We start from the raw sequence: 21,118 nt of genomic DNA on the forward strand, positions 1-21,118 counted from the left end.
TAATACTAAAAAATAAAAGCTACCTCTGCAGCACACATTTGCTTCTTCATTTAGAACACTTCAGACCAAAATGGATTTCACAGAGAGCCTGTAAGCAGACAGCTGCCATTAAATCAAGCTGAAAGAAACACCTCAAATGATTTAAAGAGCCTGAGTTTGTAAGAATACATTTTCCTGAATTCCAAAACTTTTCTTGCAACGTGACCTCAACAGCACAGCTGGAACACAGCTCAAATACATATGAAATTTAACAGCTTAACTTGTGGACAGTTCACATCATTACGTTTTCTGTAAAATGGATGTTAAATCACCCAAAATAAAATAGATTGTGATTTTTAACATTGACATATTATTCATTTCTCCCCCATCTGCTCCTGTAAAAGCACAGTATTTGTCTCTCTGTGTCATTTTCCGATCACTGCAATCAAAATATGAAATTTGAATTGCCTGTAATAATTTATAAGATCAAATTCTAGTGGAAAGTAAAAACCAATGTTAATGTGATGCAAGTTTGACAATATACAGTAGCAAACTAAATATATGGTCATAAGAGAGAGAAGATATATCAGGTTATCCAACAACACAAAATAAGCCATGACTCTATGACCATAGTCAACATTGTATTAAAACACTATAAGAAAGTGGTGAAGTGTAATGTGGGCAGAAAAAACTCATGAAGCTGTTCAATCAAACCCAAAGGACCAAATTTTTTTTTAAAGCCCACTGAAAGCCTTTGTACCAAGCTTAGATTAAAAAGGATAAAATAATGTTAATGTCATGATACTACTAGATTATGGGGCCAGGACAGTGACAATATATTTTTTTTATCAAAAAAAATTGTCAATGATACACAGCCATTACAAATAAAACAAATGACACACAGGCATTAAACATAATTGTATTCTAATCTGGCATGACTGAAATGATGACACTTTGATGTAGCCTTTGTGTTGTTTTGCCTTGGTGTGTTAAAAGGTTATGATGGCGGCAGCAGTGACTCTGACTGTGAGAGCCCCACCCTGGATGAACAGGAGTGTCAGTCACCACTGATGCCAGATTTCTGGCTGATTGTCAAGATCCACCAGGATAGAGTGAAGGTCTACTCCCATTCCAGGTCAAAGCCAGGCGATGCTCTACGCCTCTCTTTTTTCCTGCTGTATTTATTTAACATTTAATAATCAATCTGTAGTCTGTGGCTCATATTTATCAAGCATTGCACACATTCCTACCTGCTCCAGAATTCTCAGTGACACATTTTTGCTTGTTCTTTTATGCTTACAAGTTAAAATAATTATATTTCCTGCAAAGTCATTCCATTTTCAGCTATTATGATAAATTATGAGACCTCATTATCCATTTCACATTAAGAATTCTTTAAAGTAGTGCTGTCATTCACACTCTAGTATCTTCATAAAAACTTTTAACAGGAGTAATAAAATCTCAGCAAAACCTGTATTACAGTCCCTTTGATGGATACTCAGATTCTGGATTACAGCTGCTCATTGGGTCCCACACATCTGAGGATGTCTCATATTGTTGCAGGTGCTTTACAGAAGGCAAAGAGGTGAGTGTTGAGGAGCTGGAGAAGAAAGAAGAAGATCAGGAGCTGCCTGAGTACTTACACTTGCATCAGATGGTGGTTAGGAAGATCGGTGAAATCTGCAGAATAGTCAATCAGGTAGCTGCTACAGCACTCAACACCCTACATCACAGGTCATCTGTTTTTTCAAAAACATCTCCCTACAAATGTCGGATTAGAAAATCATACAGGTTAAGAAACATTCTTATTACATGACCATGTTAAAAGGAGCACAGTAATAGAAACAACATAGACTCAAGGAAATCAAAACTTCAACTAACGGGAGTACAGTACATGAATGAACATGGACAACAAGTCCACACTTCTACCCACATGCCTCATGTAGTTTTGCTTCAGCTTTTTGGTTAAATTTCTATCAGAGTTCAGTCAGGGTGTAACAAGACACAGAAGTCACAGTTTGGTTTCTCAGAATATAACAACACACCAAATGCAACAGGATATGCTTGTTTATTGTTTATTATGGTGAGAAGTCAGTAGTGCAGGTGTGAAAGTTAGAAACAATCCTCCTGCTGGGGACTGAGAGAACATTTTACCCTCTGGCAACTTTGGTAAACTATTTCATGATACAAATAAGGAACATTTCAAACATTTCCTCCGTTTACCACTGAACAAAAACTCTCCAAACAGGCAACAGGTCACAACAGCAAAACTAAAAAGCATCTCTTATTCAACAGCAACATATGTACGTACATTCCATTCTCAAAAAAGCCGAGGGGGGATTTCTTAAAATTTGACACTAACACCCACTTGGACTCAAGAATGAACTGATCAGAATTTGGTGTTTAAAGGTTAAGGTATCTGTGACCTCACAAGACATATTTTTGGCCATGACTAAAGAAATTCATCTGCTCATAATGACAAAATATCTCTGGAATCTCTATCATATCTCAGGAACAGGAGAGACATTTGGTCACATACTGAATTGGTGACACTAACCTTGGAACTGTGCTAATTGTAGAGATCTTCAGTGCTGCTGGGGGGAAGATTTAAAGTCAGTTGAGTTTTATTTATAAAGCCCGTCATCACAAATCACAGTTTGCCTTTGAGGGCTTTACATCCCTCTGTCCTCAGACCCTCACATCGACTAAGGAAAAACTCCCAGACATAGGGACAACAGGGGGAAAAAAGATATGGTATTGGTATTGGTTGACAACGAGTAAAAATATTTTTGGGAAAAAAAATATTTTTGGGCAGAATGTTCTTGTTCCAGATTACATGCATCAATCTATAGACGGGTGATATGCACGCAGCTGCATGCACTGGAACATGACTTCCATACTGTGATGGTTTAGCACAAATAAACTGTGACAGCCCTCTGATTTTAGCATTTGTCTGTTACCCACAAACCCTAGCAAAGTTCTTTCCTATATTAAATCTCACTAATTTTTGTTAGAAATGCGTTTATATTTCGACTAACAAATATAAATCAACACAGACCTATATACAATAAGTATTTACTTGTGACATGATTCCTGTGTATGTTCGTGTGTGTAGCGCATGCTGCTGCAGGACCTACATGACAGCCATGTTTGTAACTCTCTGCTGGTGGCTGAGAGTGAGGAAGACATATGGAAGAACGAGTCTCTGTACAGGCAGAGGCTCAACACCTCTGATGGTAAGTCAGAAGAAGATACACATTTGGTTTTCTTTCTGCGCGTTTTGAGACTTCCGCGTTTGAGATCTTTTGACGCAAGAAAGTAGAGATGAAAGAAAGCTTGAGTCATTTGGGTGTACAGACCCTTTAAATTTTGATGAGATGTACCATATTTACATGCCCTCACCCTTATATTGTGTATTTTTTGCCCTGCCCACACAGATTACAGTACAGAGGAGAGCTACCAGGCCAGAGACTATCTGGCAGCCACCATGCAGTTCATCCCTGGACACTTTGCCTGTGATGTGGTGTGGAGCACCGTCATCCACATTCACCCCCGCCTCAAGATGGGACCCAACATGGGGGTGTCCAGGGGTGAGTGGCACATTTGAACACTAGGTGTTATATAAAGCCATCCCTATATACGGTCAACATCCACAATGACTCATCAAATCTGTGCAAGTTGGTAGTTATTTTAAAACCAGATTTACAGGTTGTATAGTTAGTGTGTTCACTTTGTAAAATTGCTAAAAATGACTCAGAATATATGAGTTCATATGTAAAATTTAAGTGAGTGGAGCCTATCTCTAATTTAGGACTTTGTTAGGAAGCTACAGCAGCTCTGTGTTAGTTTTTAGCTGCAGAACTCACAACTTCACATCATTGACCACTGTAATTCAGTTTATTGTGTTTTTGTTCTAATATAGTGATGATCATCTTGTTAAAAAAAATTGATTTAATTTGCAAACATGCTGAACCTGTCCATATATGTGTCTCTGCATCATAGCGATCCAGGCCCTGCGCTCTGTGCTCAACTCTTTCTGTGTGGTCAACAGGAAGAACATGTTTGTCTACCAGGAGCGTACAACCAAATCAGTCTTCTACCTCAGGTTAGACTTTCTCATCATTCTTCAATCTTCACCTTTTCTCTATGTCACTGGATTTCAATCTTTATCCACCATAAACATGCAGTGGCTCTGGGAGGCCTGTTCATTCACTTGTAAACTTTGTGCTCAAAGGGTGACACTAAAAGCCTGGTGAGACCATCCTGATCATGAGAGCTCAACATTGTGTTTCTCTCCCTGGTTCAGTGTGGACTCTCTGCAGCCCCAAATGATTTCAGTGGGCAGGAGTTACTTGCTTTGACAGAGTACTTTAACTAATCCTGACGTTAGCACTAGCATCTGCTCCTCCACTACACAAATACATTGTCAGATAGACAGTAACGGAATATAAGAATACAATCTATTTATATCTACCATTTGTATGGATGTGTACCTCGTTGACATCAATCCCCATGAGGTTTTCATTGTTTCTTTTTCAGCAGTCAGCTGCCTCTGGACTGCTGAATACCAGCTGGCAGCGTCCTTGTTGTCTGTCCAAAGCTTTGTGAACACTGATCTGCAGGGTCGTGATCTTAGCTTAGCAGCCTCTTGTATCTGTACCTCCATCAGGAGGCCAAACAAAATCAGTGGCCAAACAAAAATAAAAATGGTATTTGTACCAAGGAACATCTTTATCACCAACAGAGCCAGACAGTAAATCAAGCTTTTGGCAAATCCAGTCAGAAAAACAGTGAAAAAGTATTTTTTCTCCATGAACCTGAGTGCATGCTCTTGTTGTTTAATTGTTGTTGTTGACTCCATTACTTATCTAACCCTGCTCATGCTAAAGTTAGCATTTTTTGGTGTGTGAGCTGCCATTACTGTTTTGAAAGCAGCGGCCTACATGCTATGTCATCAACTATCATACAGTCCCTGATTGGCTGCTGACGTTTTTAGTTTTAGAGCGGATATCCCTGATTGGCCCGACAAGACTCAAGTGGATTGAAATAGTTTGGGGCTGCAGAGAGTCCAGACTGAACAGGGAGAGAAACAGAATGTTGAGCTCTTGTGATCAGGTTGGTCTTACCAGGATATGACATGTGGGGTTGGGGAATATTTTCCATCAGTCTGCTTGAAGGAAAGATTCACTCACTGATGGTCTGAAAGCAGCAAGATATTAGAAAGGAAAACAAACTTTCAGGTAGATGGTGGAGCTTCCATATAACAGGTGGAGGGAACACTAGTGTATCCTCAGAGTCTCTGTGCACAGGAGGGAGCAGAGTGGCGAGCAAGTAAGCTATGTAAGGCAGTGGTTCCTCAGCTTTCTCCCTCAGGGGTCTCGTTTTTATGATTGAGTTAACCCTTTAATACCTGGATCGACATTAGTTTTCTTGTGCTGCATTTAGATGCCATTAACTAGCATTTATATGTCTGAAATCTGAAGATTAGTTTGATTTTTTTAAAAAATATGGGAAAAAAACATAATGAGCAACTTGGTAAGATGTCCTGCAAACTGCAGAATAAAATCGCAAAAGATGACTATAAATCAATTATTATATATGATCAAATACAAGGGTAAAATTTCCAGAAAACTATTCATAATTCTGTTAATTTTATGCTTAAAATTATGCTACAGAAATAAGACATAATAAAAAAAATGTTTCAACACTTTTTGTGGTCATTCTCCTATGTTTGTTTCCTTTTTTTTCAGGTAATTTTCTTGTTCTTTTTTTTTTGCTAGTTTCTTGCTAATTTGAGGGATTTTTCTTGTTAAGTTGCTTTTCACCCTCTGTTTTTCAGAGAAATTAAGCCACTCAGGTTTGCTCAGGTTTCAAAGGGTTAACTACTGACAGAAGAAAAAAATACCATGTAGGCGCAGACGTTTCTAGTGACCTTTCTGTCAGCTCCACTAGATTTGTACTAAATCACTGCTCTTATGTCTAATTTGCAAGTGTTGGTGGAGCTTTTACTCTCCTGACTTCTGCTAGCTAGCCAGGTTGTGGCTTTCAAATGTAAACATGCGGAAAAGAGAGAGAAGATAATCAGCAGTTGAACCAGCATCCTGCGTGGCTGTTTTCAGATTATTTGTCGCTCCATTTGTCTGTATGGCCCTCCATTACATTCTTGTGAACATGATATCTAAAGAATGCCTTGATGGAGTTTCTTTAAATTTGGCTTAAACGTCCACTTGGACTCAGCAATGAACTTTATTGATTTTGGTGTTCAAAGGTCAAGGTCACTGTGACCTTGCCATCTCAGTCTTGTGAATGCAATGTCTCTTATCTCCTTAAAATAATTTCCTCACATTTGGCACAAACATCCTTTTGGACTCAAGAATAAAGTGAAAAGTCAAACATCAGCTCAGTGTTGTCATTTTGAAGCATCTCGATCTCGGTTAGCCCATTCAAACCTGGATTTTCACAATGAACCCCATATGTACCTGTTTGTCTTAATTTGACTATTTTCCTTCAGCAGGCCAGACACACTGGGATTGAGTCATGCTGCCTTTGGCTTGTAAGATGTCATCAGTCTCTGCGTGTTCAGTTTCTCAGAGTTATTCACTGAATCATGTTATTTATCGGAATGGGAATGAGTAATGTTTTCCCAGATTGAGTGTTGGCATGAATTAGGGGGGATCGATTTCTCATGGAGGAAATTCTATTCTAAGAACTCATATTGAGAACATGGGAGTAGCAATAACAATGCACTACAGTATATCTGATGCAGAATTCTTATTTTCAATCATAATTCAGTTATCAGTTGATATAAAAAAGTTATTTACACTAACAAAACATAACAAAAAAGCATTAACTAATATGCCTATTACACAAAGGCGAGGTCAAACATAAAACAGTACACAGTGTAATTGTCAGCATCGGAGAGAGAGATGCACCATGTGACCTGCAGTTTCAGTCAGGTGACAGCTCGACAGCAGCTGTGACACTTTATACTTTATACTGTTATAAAGCTCCAACAGTTACTCACTACAATCATCTGTGTCCAGTGTTATAACGTTGTATATTAAATTGCCTTGTGTGTTTGATTTAAGTATCCTCGCTATGAATGATGTCAAAATTTGCTTGCTGTGTGCTGCAGGAAATGGGTCCAATTTAAGATCAGTCCCTCTGTGAAAAACACCTTCTCACCAATCAAGACTACAGTCATTTTGTTTGTTTTTTTTGTTTTGTTTTCCATTCACATATGTCTGTAATGGAGCCATCAGATAGTATTTGTTGTTATTCATACACAGACAAAATATATAGGCTACACATACGTTTAAAAAATACAACAAGATGGAGTTCCCTCATAATGGTGAGTATTCAAGGAATCGATCCACAGATGAACTGTTTTGGCGCACTGACTTTCCAACACTTTATTGGAAACATTAGTGCATTAGTGCGAGTGTCCTCCTGATAGAAAAGGTTGAAAAAACTGGGGAGGGACAGAAAAGATAAGAGAGAAGTATCACATGTACATAACTGTGCTCTGCTCAGTCACAAATGTCACTTTCCATATCTGTTGCTTGTGTTTGTCTTCCAGACTTTGTGAAACATCACTGACAGGGAAATACTCGGATGGGGATGGAAACCTTCACATGACTCGCTCTATTGGGCTTGCCAGGAGTCAAGAGCCCCTGCTCTCTGATGAACTCATGGTAAGAGAACAAATGAAGCGTGCACTCACAGTAAATGTTCTTATTAATATTGGTGTGTGAATTCCATAAGCAAACAACATAAACACTGTCCTCAAATTCGAGTTATGGGTTTTATCACAGCTGTAGACTTGCTTGGACTCGAGTCACTTTGTAAACTGAGAACTTGTGACTTGACTTGGACTTGTTGGCTGTGCGAAGTGACTCACTTGAGACTTGACTGCCTGAAGACTTGATACAACTTAAAACCAAAAAAAAAGCGGTCATAACCTCAAATTAATCATTATTGAAAAAAATGCTCCTCTGTACATAGACCATTGCCAAATGTTTTAGATTTATTGCACAAGAATAAAATCAGGAAAAAAAACTTCATGACAAACACATGACAAGACAACTGTGGAAACAATGAGGCCTCTTACTGTAGGTAGTTATTGCTACATACAAACATGGCACTTAGTGTAAAAGGTATCAGAGGAATAATAGAATGGATTGAGCCCCCAGCAGCCAGACATGACATCACTGCAGAGCAGCTTCTCTGAGTGCAAGCAGACAAGAAACCAAATAAAGAGTTGGAGAAAGCAGCAGCAAACTGTTGTTGTCTGCAGAGAGGAAAAATCAGATGCTGATAAGTCTATTAAAATAGATACAGACACTCACAATCAGAGCTACCATGGGTCCTTAAAATCCATGAAAGTTTGTGAATTTTAGGGTGAAAATTAAAGGCCTTCAAAATGTTTGAAAGCAAACAATTAGACAAGGCAATGCCTTTATTGTGTCATTATTGTAATTTAATTGTTATGTATGACATCTATTGCATGTCTGTCCTGGGAGAGGGATCCCTCCTCAGTTGCTCTTCCTGAGGTTTCTACCATTTTTTTCCTGTAAAGCCCTCTAAGGTAAACTGTGTTTTGTGATAATGGGCTTTAAAAATTAAATTGACTTGACTTGACTTCTGTTATGAAGCTAGAAGGCAGATTTATTAGTCATTTCTTTAAACAAATTTAAAAAAAAAAAAACCAAAATTTAATTTGAGCAATTTAACCAAAAATGAATAATAATTCTGTCATGACTTCCGAAAGGATGGAGACACCTGTTACTCCAGCTTCAAATGAATAATAAAAGATACTCACCTCAGGAAGCAGACACCGTCGAGGCGACAATGCCAAAATGATAGTATGAGTTTTCTGTCATGACTTCCGAAAGATGGAGACACCTGTTGAAGCTTCAATAAGCACACGTTTAATATGAGTAAAAGTATGTGTATACAATTAAAATTACAATTACAACAAACGAAAACAATGAGTACAATAAACGAGTACAACATAAATGAAAATTAGTACAAAGATGAACTTAAACGAAGACTACAAATGAAGACAAGTACAATAAAGATGAGCGCTCAGGTCAGCCCAGACCAGGGGTCGGCAACCTTTACTATCAAAAGAGCCATTTCTGGCTCAAAACAAAAAAAAAAAATCTGTCTGGAGCTGGAGGTAACACAACACATATAGTCAAACTAGCCTATCAATATTATTAATGGGTCTACATGAGAATTCATCAATATGTTTTACCACTATTCATTATTTTTTGTCAAGTCAAGTCAAGTCAAGTCAAGTCAGTTTTATTTATATAGCCCATTATCACAAAACATGGTTTTCCTCAGAGGGCTTTACAGTGTACGACATCCCTCTGCCCTTAGACCCTCACATCACCCAAGGAAAAACTCCCCAAAAAGAACCCCTGTAACAGGGAAAAAAAAAAGGAAGAAACCTCAGGAAGAGCGGTAGAGGATAGTGAGGGATCCCTCTTCCAGGACGGACAGACGAGTAATAAATGTCGTAAATAGCAAATGAAATACAATCATGGCAAAAAAGGAAAGAGAGAGAGAGGGGAAAGAGGGTGGGGAGAGAGGAGGGGAGAGAGGAGGGGGGGCAGCAATAATAGAAACAGATGCATGTCATATTACAATAATGGTAGGTGTGGAATTAGTAATTGCTGTCTATGATGATGTTGATAGAGATGATAACAGTCTCATGCATATGTTGAAAGGGAGGTGTCCAAAGGCAAGATCACAGCATCGGCTGTGATGGTTCCATAAGAGAGGAGCATGGTAACTGAAGGCCCTGGTTCCTAACCTACTTTTGGACATTTTGGGAACCACAAGTAACCCTGCGTTTTCAGAGCGCAGTGATCTTGAGGGTTGGTAAGGAACTATGAGCTGTGACAGATAGGATGGAGCCTGACCATATAGAGCTTTGTAAGTAAGGAGGAGGATTTTAAATTCAATCCTGGATTACACAGGGAGCCAGTGCAGAGAAGCTAAAACAGGAGAAATATGATCCCTTTTCTTGCTTCCCGTTAAAACACGAGCACCACAAACACCAGTTGGAGAGACCTAAGAGATTTGTTGGGGCAACCAAATAATAGGGGATTACAGTAATCCAGCCTAGAAGTGACAAATGCATGTACTAATTTTTCAGCATCTGTTTGGGATAGGATATGTCTAATTTTTGCGATGTTACGCAAGTGAAAGAAAGCCGTCCTTGAAGTTTGTTTTTGTTTTATATGGGAGGCAAAGGATAAATCCTGGTCAAATAAAACTCCGAGGTTCCTTACAGTTGTGCTAGAGGCCAAGGTAATGCCATCTAGAGAAATTAAATTGTTGGAAAAGGAGCTTCTGAGGTGTTTTGGGCCAAGAACAATAACTTCAGTTTTGTCTGAATTCAACATCAGGAAATTACGGCTCATCCAGGCTTTTACATCCTTAAGACATGTTTGAAGTCTAGATAGCTGATCAGTTTCATCTGGTTTCATAGATAGATATAATTGCGTATCATCAGCATAACAATGGAAATTTAAGGAATGTTTTCTAATTATGTTGCCTAGAGGAAGCATATATAAAGTGAAAAGGATTGGTCCAAGCACCGAACCTTGTGGCACTCCAAAGCAGACCTTTGTATGTGCGGAGGGTTGATCATTGATGTGAACACATTTGTCACATTAACTTTGCAGTGTTGGCGGTAAAAATTAAAAGATCTATCCATGCACTGTTATTATTATCTCTAGGCACTTATAACTTCTCCATTTTACTCTGAGACTTCTCCTATCTTGGATTTGGAATCCATAGCTAGTCAGGCCTTTTTAATCCAGGACCGCCCACCATTTTTGAAATCAGGCAAAATTTAGCAGAAAAGGCACCAAGGCCACAGAAATATGATGCATATTTTAGTTAATGAAATACATTTTCATATTCTGTGTACAGGCTACATATTTTTGCAATTGAAAAATTGAATGAAAATCTTTAAAAAATAATCGCAATTCATTTCCATATCATTTTTAGTCAGAGACACAGAAGCCACTGGAGAGGGGCTAAAGAGCTGCATGTGGCTCTAGAGCCTCAGGTTGCCTACACTTGGCCCAGACAGAGACAAGACTAAACGCAGACTGACTGACACAGAACATAGAAAGCTGGCTTACATCGATCACATGGAAAGGCAGTAGTATTTATACAATGCTGTGATGTAGATGGTAGGTATTAATTACTAACATGTCAGGTACTAGACTGTGACACTGATTACATGGAAAGGCAGTAGTATTTATACAATGCTGTGACGTAGATGGTAGGTATCAATTACTAACATGTCAGGTACTAGACTTCTTTTGAGGAATGAGGCATGTATTTGTGTTGCTAAATTTACTGGCACTGGTCCAGTTCACGTATCCATGGTCAAGCATAATTTACAGGGACTAAGACTTCACCATATATAGGTAGCTTTTTACTTGAGGTAGACATAGAGTCTCAAACTAACTATGAAGATACATAATTATAAAAATACATACTAATAGTCCTTGATCCTGCTACGTCTTTGAAGGATTAGGAATTAAAATCAGCAACTACTATGAAAATTCCATCAAGTTGCTTGGGCATATTGCTGCTGGTGGCATCATTAAATTCCTGCAGTGTGAATTTTGTGTCCTTGTGGCTTGTGTCCTTATGGCTCCCAAACAAGGTCCACGCATCCAGTGTAGTAGCCCAATGCTGAGTGAGCCTCACTCACATGTCATCCACTTTATTCGCCTGCAACCAGACATTAGCCAGAGGAAGTGTTGGTAGAGGAACAGCTCTCGGTCCATGTCAGGTCAGCCTCACACTGATGCGGGCTCTCCTCTCTTTCTTTGTCCTGTGCTTTCGGTTTTGTTTCTCCCCTCTGGTCTGACCTGCTGCTTGCTGTATGCTGTCGGTGGGGATCCTCTCATGGTCTGCTGCATTCAGTCCAAACCCCACACAACTTTTCCTGATGTTGATCAATGCCACTCTATCGTAGAAAAGTCATGCTTCAGCAGAAGGGGCCATGGAGTCAAAAATTCAAAATATCAATGTCAAAATATAGCAACTGTGAAAACACATTTAAGAAGCGCTCACACATTCAAGCGTCTGTGTCATTTTAATTGTCTGCCTGCTTTTGTTGAGCCTGTTTGTTCTTTTAAAGTTTCTCCAGTGTTGTAACAGTAGGTAGCCTTGATCCTTGTCTCAGACTGTGCTATATTATTTTTATTTTTTTAACGTCAGTGTGTGTAATCACTCTGTCTGGACTAGTAGTGTAGTCAAAGTGCTGGTGCAAAATTGTTGACCTCATTTGTCTCTCTTTTGTCAGGGCTCCAGGTCTTCTCTGGACAGCTCTCGGCCAGTTGGACAAGTTGACAAACACATCCTGCTGCTGGTGCATGGCGTGGGAAATGCAGGTATGAGCTGGGAAATATGAAGAGCTCATAGTGATTGAAATTCTCAATATTCTCAATAAAGTGATTTATCATAAAAAAGTGGAGTAGTAATAACAAAATAAAGGAAAACCCAACCTTTTACTTTTTGTTGAGGAAAACTTCATCAGGTTCAACAATTAAAAAAAACAAACAAGCAAACTTAAGCTTTGAAGAAAATCGAAAATTATGATGAGAGTTTTGTGCAACTGTATGTCTGTACATTCCATGCTTGTGAAGGTGATGTTTCAAGAACACATTGAGGGACTTTATTCAAATAGCACAAACGTTCACTTCAACTACAGGATAAACTGATTAGATTTTGTGATCAGTAACTACAGCTTCATTATTTTGTGGTTAAAGTACATTGATGCATTGTTCACAGCTGTAAAGAGGGCTCAGATGATCAAGATAATCTGAGTTTAATATCAGCAAAGCAACAATAATTGGGGATGCTGACATTAAGTAGTATCATATAAAAACTAAAAAGTCATTGACACAGTGGAGCCTTTTGGCACTCCATACAACATGTTTCCACCTCATGGGCATGCCTAAAGGTTTTATCCAATTTCCCTTACTAGAGTCTGCTCCTAGGTCCAGATCTGCTTCTTCTGATATGAATCACAGTATATTTGTCATGAATTGAAGCTAGATGTGTGCAAATTGAATTGATGTCTAAATTGTGTTTACAACAGAAATTCTGGGTGTGTTGGAAACACTTTGTCTGCAAGAAATAATGAGTTTTTTGTTGCGTTGGAATCATGTATCTTGTTGACAAGTGTAGGTGCAACAGCTTAAAGAGCATTAGAATGGCTATCAGGAATGATCAAAAATAGCATTAAATGGTACAGCATTTCGAATATTGCCTCACAGCAAGAGGGTTCCGGGTGTAGAGTTTGCATGTTCTCCACATGTCAGTGAGGGTTTCCACTGGTTTACTCGTAGTCCAAAAACATGCAGGGTCATCGGTGACTCTGATTGTCCATAGGTGTAAGAGTGAATGGTTGTCTGTCTCTGTGTGTCAGTCTTGTGATAGTCTGGTGACCTGTCCATGGCGTACCCCACCTCTCGCCGAAAGACACACGCACACGTGCATCAGTTGTGAAGCCAGGCTGCTAAGTGCTGTGGTTCTGATGTTGAATGATGTAGTCTTTTTTGTGCTGTGTTCCACTGGGCAGCTTAGAGGAAACTGGTCTCTCCATCGCTGTCCTTGCAAAGTTAGGGGCTCCGTGCTAACTTGGATTTGTTGCTCTTTGTTGCTTGAGAATTCAGCTGGCAGACTGTTGTAGCTGCTAGTGCTAAACTTGTTTCCTCATAGTCCTTTGCATCTGCTTTGTGAGCGGGCCACACTGAGATCATTGCCACATCAGGTAGATAAGAGAAGAATAATGGTTTACATCTCACAGTAAAATTTCAGTGAAGGTCACACACGGAGAAATTCATCTTTGCACTTCCAGTTATTTCTACTCAACTGCACTCAATACTTTGTTATTATAAATCTGCAGGACTATTGGCAAGACCCAGTTAAACAAAGTTGATAATAGCACTGCCTTTTCAGGTTTTTAGTTTGCCAAAGTTTAGTTTGGAGGTAATTTTTCCCCATTTTTCCTACATATTCCCTCTCTCTGATTCAACATGGTGGGACGACTTCGTTTTCTTAATAATCTGCGTCACAGTTGTTGTGCAATTTGATCATTGAGGGGGGTTTGGGCTGTTGGCGGTAGCATAGATCATTTTGAAGATGAAATACATACATACACATACCATAGCTCTGCATGGGATTAACTTAAAAATTCAGTGTGTTTGATCATTCAGTGTTGGTGGTATTTCCACTGTCACCTTCTTTCTGTGGATAATTTCTGACCGGGGACTGATGCTGTTCCACAGCACTGTCAACATGATGAGGGAGGAGGAGCTCCTGCAAACATCCTCTGCTGCACTTGTGTTTTCAGCCAGTGTGGCTCTTCCCGCTGACAGCAAGCATTTGTCATCAGCTTTCCCTGACATCTTTTGTTAAGAAAAGGGTGGAGGATAATTGAGATACATGTATGCAGTGTGTCATAGTCATTTCAGTTGTGTGTGTTTGTGCTTTGACTGAGACACATGAAAAAACACTGCACTGCCGATATTAGTGTTCGTGAGTTTAAAGGATGATGCTGACATAAACCAACCATGCTTTTGTTTGTTTTTTCCAAACTCTCTGACTTCCTTGCCTCTCCAAAAACACTGATTCAGACTGAAGATGTACATCTTCGCCTCACAAATACATCGTATCATTTTTTAAAAAGACTGGCTTAACTGATCAGTGTCCATCCATCCATTGTCGTCCGTTTATCTGAGGCCCAGGTCACGGGGGCAACAGGCTAAGCAGAGCACTCCAGATATCCCTCTCCCCAGCAACACTTTCTAGTTCCTCCTGAGGGACCCCAAGGCGTTTTCAGCCAGACGAGATATGCAATCCCTCCAACGTGTTCTGGGTCTGCCCTGGGGCCTCCTACCAGTAGGACGTGCCTGGAATGCCTCCAGTGGGAGGTCCCCAGGAGGCATCCTGTTCAGATGCCTAAACCACCTCAACTGGCCCCTTTCGACTTGAAGGAGTGGCTCTATTCCAGGCTCCTTCCAGATGTCTGAGCTCCTCATCCTATCTCTAAGGCTGAGCCCAGCTACCCTCTGGAGGAAGCTCATTTCGGCCGCTTGTATCCGCGATCTCATTCTCTCAGTCAGGGTTAGGGTTAGCTCATGACCATAGGTGAGGACTGGGACGTAGATGGACTGGTAAACCTTGTGTACCACGACAGTCCGATGCAACTCCTGCATCACTGTGGATGCCGCACCAAACCGTCTGTCCATCTCATGCTCCATTCCACCCCCACTCGTGAACCAGACCCGAGATACTTGAACTCTTTTGCTTGGGGCAGCAACTCACTCCCCACCCAGAGGGAACAGTCCACAGTTAACGGCAGAGAACCATGGCCTCAGATTTGGCGGTGCTGACTCTCATCCCGACCTATCCACACTTGGCTGCAAAACGCCCTTCTTCCCCCCGGCTGTGCCTTGAGATCCTGTCCATGAAAATCACAAACAGGATTGGTCACTAGGGACAGCCCCGGGCAGGGGTAACACCAAAGTGTCTGAGTTTAGCCGAGTATGCCAACACAGCTCTCACTTTAGTTAAACAGGGACCAGATGGCTCGTTGAAGCGACCCCGGCACCCTGTACTCCCGCAGTACCCCCCACAGGACATAAGGCTTCTCCAAGTCCACAACGCACATGCAGACCAGATGAGCAAACTCCCACAACCCCTCCAGCAGCCTCGCTAGGGTAAAGAGCTGATCCATTGTTCTATGGCCTGGATGGAACCTGCATTGTTCCTCCTGAATCAAAGGTTTGACAGTCAGAGCCTACTTTCCAGCACCCTGGTGAAGACTTTCCCTGGGAGGCTGAGTAGTGTGATACCCCAATAATTGGAGCACACCCTCCGGTCCCCTTTTTTGAAAATGGCAACCACCACCCCGGTCTGCCACTCCACAGGTACCGTACCCAACCTTCATGCGACACTGAACAGGCATGTCAATCAAGACAGACCTACAATGTCCAGAGCCTTCAGCATCTCAGGGCGAATCTGATCCACTCCAGGCGCCTTGCCTCCAAGGAGCTTTTTGACTACCTCAGTGACCTCTGCCAGGGATATGGATGAAGGTTCCCCCGTGTCTTCAGACTCTTCCTCCTCGGAGGAGGCATGAAGGCAGGGTTCAGGAGTTCCTCAAGGTGTTCCTTCCACTGTTCGACAATATCCCCAGTCCAGGTCAGCAGTTCTTCTCCCCTGCTGATGACAGCCTTAGACAAGCCCTGCTTCCCCTTCCGGAGATGCCCCACGGTTTGCCAGAACTTCCTTAAGGCCAACTGAAAGTCTTCCTCTGCGATCTCCTCCCACACCCGAGTTTTTGCTTTGGCGACCACCTCTGCTGCAGCCCTTCTGACAAACGGTACCTGTCCACTGTTTCCGGAGACCCCCTGGCCCACGAAGCCCAGAATGCATCCTTCTTAAGCCTGACAGCCTCCTTTTATATGCCGACACGACAGACACCAACGACCTTCTGACGACAGCTTTGAGCAGCTGCCTCTACAATGGAGCTTTTGAACACGGACCACTCAGATTCCATGTCCCCAACCTTCCCCGGGATGCACGAAAAGTTCCTCTGCAGGTGTGAGTTCACCCTCACTACACACTTGGGTTTACCAGGTCTGTCCAGCAGCCTTCCCTGCCACCTGATCTCTTTACCCAAATGTCCAAGACATACGGTCGCAGATTGGATGATACGACTACAAACACTGCTCGAACATGGTGTTCGTTATGGACAATCCATGACTGGCACAGAAGTCCAATAACAAGACCCCACTCAGGTTCAGATCAGGCAGGCCATTCCTCCCAATCATGCCCCTCGAGGTTTCTCTGTCATTGCTGCCGTGAGCGTTGAAGTCCCTCAGAAGAACTACAGAGTCCCCAGTGGGCACCCTTTCCAGGGCACCGTCCAGAGACTCCAAGAAGAACGGGTACTCCGAACTGACGTTGGTTGCATACGCACACGACAGTCAGAGACCTCCTCTCTGCGACACGCAGTCGCATCGAGGCGACCCTCTCATACCATGGGGTAAACTCCAACACAGCTGTGCTCAGCTGGGGGCTGGTGAGTATCCCCACAACTGCCCGGTGCCTCTCACCCTGGGCAACTCTGAAAAAGGCGAGGGTCTAGCCCTTCTACAGGATTATGGTTCCAGAACCAGTGCTGTGCGTGGAGATGAGCCCAACTATATCTAGCTGGTACTGCTCCATCTCCCGCACCAGTTGCGGCTCCTTTCCCGCCAGAGAGATAATGTTTTATGTCCCTAGAACCAGTCTGCAATGCTGAGGATCGCCGTGCCTGGGGCCCCGCCCTTGCTTGCCACCCAGCACACAAGCCACCCAACCACGTTCCCTTTCCCTGCGGGTGTTGGGCCCACAGTGACACTTCACTGATCAGTGTAGTTTTAGCAAACTAAGATTTTAGTTATTTTCACTTATACATGCATACATCAACTTTATTTAAATCATGCTTTTTACTATTTCCCTTTAGAAGTCTACAGCAACCTATACTAGACAAATCTATTTACATATGATAAGGGATGACAAGATGCTTAAAGTGTATTAACGAACAAAGATCAAGATAGAAAACTGAAGAAATAATAATTAACTTAATGAACAAACAGTTTTTACCTGCACAGGGTAGATGCAATTTACATAATGTATATAAGGCCACTTTTGGCACATTTACCAAAGTGTAAATAAAAATTAAAAAATGAAAATAAAAAATGATTTTTAAAAAAAAAAATAAATAAATAAATAAATAATACAATGAAAATTAGATTTTATATAAAATCAATATGAAGTAAATAACAGTTGCAACAAAAATATTAAAGATGCAATATTTGTATTTTCTCCCACCCCCTAAACCTACATACAAACATACAGGATCTGCCTAAACTACTGCTCTGTGACTGTATGTTTTTTCTATGTTAAGCTAGACACATCTCTGGGCTGGTTTCTCTTGAATATGTGTCAGAAATGGTTCCCATATTTCCCAGGAAAGGAGAAACCTCAGGAAGAGTGGCAAAGGATGATGAGGGATCCCTCTTCCAGGAAGGACAGACGAGCAATAGATGTCATAAATAACAGTTGAAATACAATCATGGCAAAAAGGACAGAGAAAGAGAGAGGGGAAAAGAGAGGGAGAGAGGAGGAGAGATGCACAGCAATACTGGAAACAGATGCATGTCATATTACATTAACAATAGGTTTGAAATTACTAAATGCACTCTATGATAATATTGTGGGTGTTGATAAGAGTCCCATGCATATATTGAAAGTGGAAATGTCTCATTAGATATTTCATGGAAATGTCTCATTAGATATTTCACTACACCAGCTCAACACAGCTACCAGGCAGGATCTGCCAGCTGCTGGAGGTTGTGTCATTCCCAGGAGGCTAATCATTATCATTTGTTTTGGGCTTGTCCAAAAATAAATACTTTTTGGCGGAAGATTTATTCAGAACTAGTAATAATATTTGGAACTGACATTTCATTTAACTGGGATGAACTTCTTTTTGGACTTGTACTGTCAGCTAATGTAAGTGTGAAGAGTAAATTTTTAATCGGAATACTGAGTCTAGCTGCTAGAAAAGCAATAACAAAAAAATGGCTTAAGCCAGACACCCCAACTATAGATGAATGGTATGATATCATTTATGAGATTTTCGTTATGGAAAGAATCACCTTCTCAATGAGGCTTCAGCAATCTAAGTTCGATGACATCTGGAAGCAATGGAAAATGTATATCTCCCTGAAACGCCCCTCTTTTATTTAAGGTTCTTTTTTCTATATTGATTTTATTTTAATTTTTTGACCATATAAAGACGCACTGGATTAATTATTTATTTAACTGTAATTTTTCAACAGAAAACACCCCATGTTCATGTTAGTGTTAATGTTTAAGGAAAAGAAAGATATACATATGTGCGGGTATGTATGTATATGTATGTATGAATGGGTGTGTATGTGCGTATGTAAGTATACATGTTGTATGTATATATATATATATATATTAGTGCTGGGCATAGATTAATTTTTTTAATCTAGATTAATCTCACTGCAATCCTGTAGTTAATCTAGATTAATCTAGATTAAAATTATAGATTTGAATTTTGCCAAAGACATTCAAAATAATATCTATCTATCTAAATGATGAAAATGCATCACAAAATGCTTGAGAAAGCTGTTCTACTATAATATTTGGTAAAGAAAAATAATGTTCCATAAGATTTACTTTGGTGTTTAACTTTTTTTTATTTTGTTAAACACAGACATTTAGGAACACAGGTTCTGTCTCCATGTGGAAAAAGCTTTTTCCTGCTAACTGGAATGAACAGCAGAGGGCGCAGCCTCTGATAACATGACCCTAACTGAACTGTGGGCCTACATTAGAGGTCATGAAGAAGACCATTAACAGTCAGCAGCTTTGTGACACGGCAGCACGTTAACGCCGTTAACGGCCCAGCACTAATATATATATATATATATATATATATATATACACATCTACAATTTTTTTTTTTCTTTTCTTTTTTTCTTCCTTTTTTTTCTCCTTTTTTCCGGACATTTGAGGCAGACAACGGAAACTAGATATACGCCCAAATGATGTCCCAGATGTAAATGTCTGTTTCTGAACGTCTGACTCTGTATATCTGATTCGGAATGTCAATAAAAAATAAATTTAAAAAAAAAAAAAAGAAAGTGGAGGTGTGGCTCATAATAAAGGCAGTAGAGGGTTGTGTCAAGCAAGATTATGGCATCGGCGCAACCAGGACCCACAACACAGGCGTAGCCTCAGGCAAGACCACAGCAGTGGCAAAACCAAGGCCACAGGCAGGACGAGCCAGGGGTACAGTATCAGTGCAGCCACAGCATGAGCACGACCAAAGGCAGGATCACAGCACCAGCACAGCTTTCACCACAATCACGCGCAGCCAAAGTTGCTGCCAGGATCCGGGAAAACTAGGAGACAACGGAGCAGAAATGCTCTGGAGAGGCAACAGAGTTAGCGTAATGCAATGAGCGTAATGCAGTAAACAGACATGAGCGTTTTCAGATGGAGGGAGAAAAAGAAGGAAAAGGAGCTCAGTGTATCAGTTCAACTAAAACACAAGAAACTTGTGCTCCAGGATAAGTGCTCAATAAAGAACCTAGGGTCACTAGTCAGCAATTATGACTTAAGTAAAAAGGCCAGAGCGCAATAATAGAAAAGAAAGAAAGAAAGAGGAGGTAAAGCCAGAAAGAAAGAGGAAAGGAAAGGAAAGGAAAGGAAAGGAAAGGAAAGGAAAGGAAAGGAAAGGAAAGGAAAGGGAGACTGATGAAGAGAACAGAAATTGGACAGTCATTCTCCTGCAGTCCAGCAATAAATCACATGGCCATACAGCAGCTGCTCGACCAATCAACACCTGAAATCAGGAACTATATTGGGTCCCATCAAGTTGAGTCCCTCTACTGCCTGGCTGAATATGCATAGATTGACTTCAGTTATGTGATGGAATGTAGAATGTCTTGAGAGTAGAATTGTTTGATATATTATGGACATTTATTATTATTATTATTATTATTATTATTATTATTATTATTATTATTATTATTATTATTATCATTATTATTACTACTACTACTACTACTTTATCTTGCTGTACTTTCCTGCAACAACCTGATATAGAACTCATGTGTGGGCTTTTAAAAAATAGCTGAGGTCCCTGTATGTAGAGCATAGGTGGAGCAGGCTGCTGTTCCTCCTGCAGTCGGCTGGATGGTGCTCTTGGACCTGGAACATCTGCCTGTGTTAGACAGGCTGGGATCACATCAGCTCTTTCTCGGAGGCAGCTCATTAAAACCCAGGTCCAACTGCTCCCTTCATTCACTGCACCTTGAATTCTCGTCTTTACTTTCAAACTTCACTGGATAGCTTTATTGGCACCTCCTTGAAGTATGAATGTGTAAAGTACCCCGTCAAGGTCATCAGACTGAAATATTGAATATGAACAGCACTTGATGTATAAACCCTCTGAAGAATCATATATGTAAACATTGTACAACACAGTGACAAGAACATAGAA

The 21,118-nt window shown here is 40.7% G+C and overlaps 1 protein-coding gene across 7 annotated transcripts in view; it reads left to right on the plus strand.

Moving 5' to 3' along the window:
- The window catches only part of szt2 (SZT2 subunit of KICSTOR complex), a 191,834-nt gene that overhangs the window by 88,007 nt on the left and 82,709 nt on the right, over positions 1-21,118 (plus strand). For all 7 annotated transcript variants that reach the window (XM_088077346.1, XM_088077350.1, XM_088077348.1 and 4 more), the window contains 7 exons: positions 976-1,114; positions 1,543-1,678; positions 3,095-3,215; positions 3,417-3,569; positions 3,982-4,084; positions 7,559-7,673; positions 12,323-12,410. In XM_088077346.1, the coding sequence (XP_087933472.1) occupies positions 976-1,114; positions 1,543-1,678; positions 3,095-3,215; positions 3,417-3,569; positions 3,982-4,084; positions 7,559-7,673; positions 12,323-12,410 (855 nt within the window). The remainder of the gene's footprint in view (positions 1-975; positions 1,115-1,542; positions 1,679-3,094; positions 3,216-3,416; positions 3,570-3,981; positions 4,085-7,558; positions 7,674-12,322; positions 12,411-21,118) is intronic.

This window comes from Plectropomus leopardus, chromosome 5, assembly GCF_026936395.1.
Source record: "Plectropomus leopardus strain MGB_pleo_1.0 chromosome 5, ASM2693639v1, whole genome shotgun sequence".
Classification (NCBI taxonomy): domain Eukaryota; kingdom Metazoa; phylum Chordata; class Actinopteri; order Perciformes; family Serranidae; genus Plectropomus; species Plectropomus leopardus.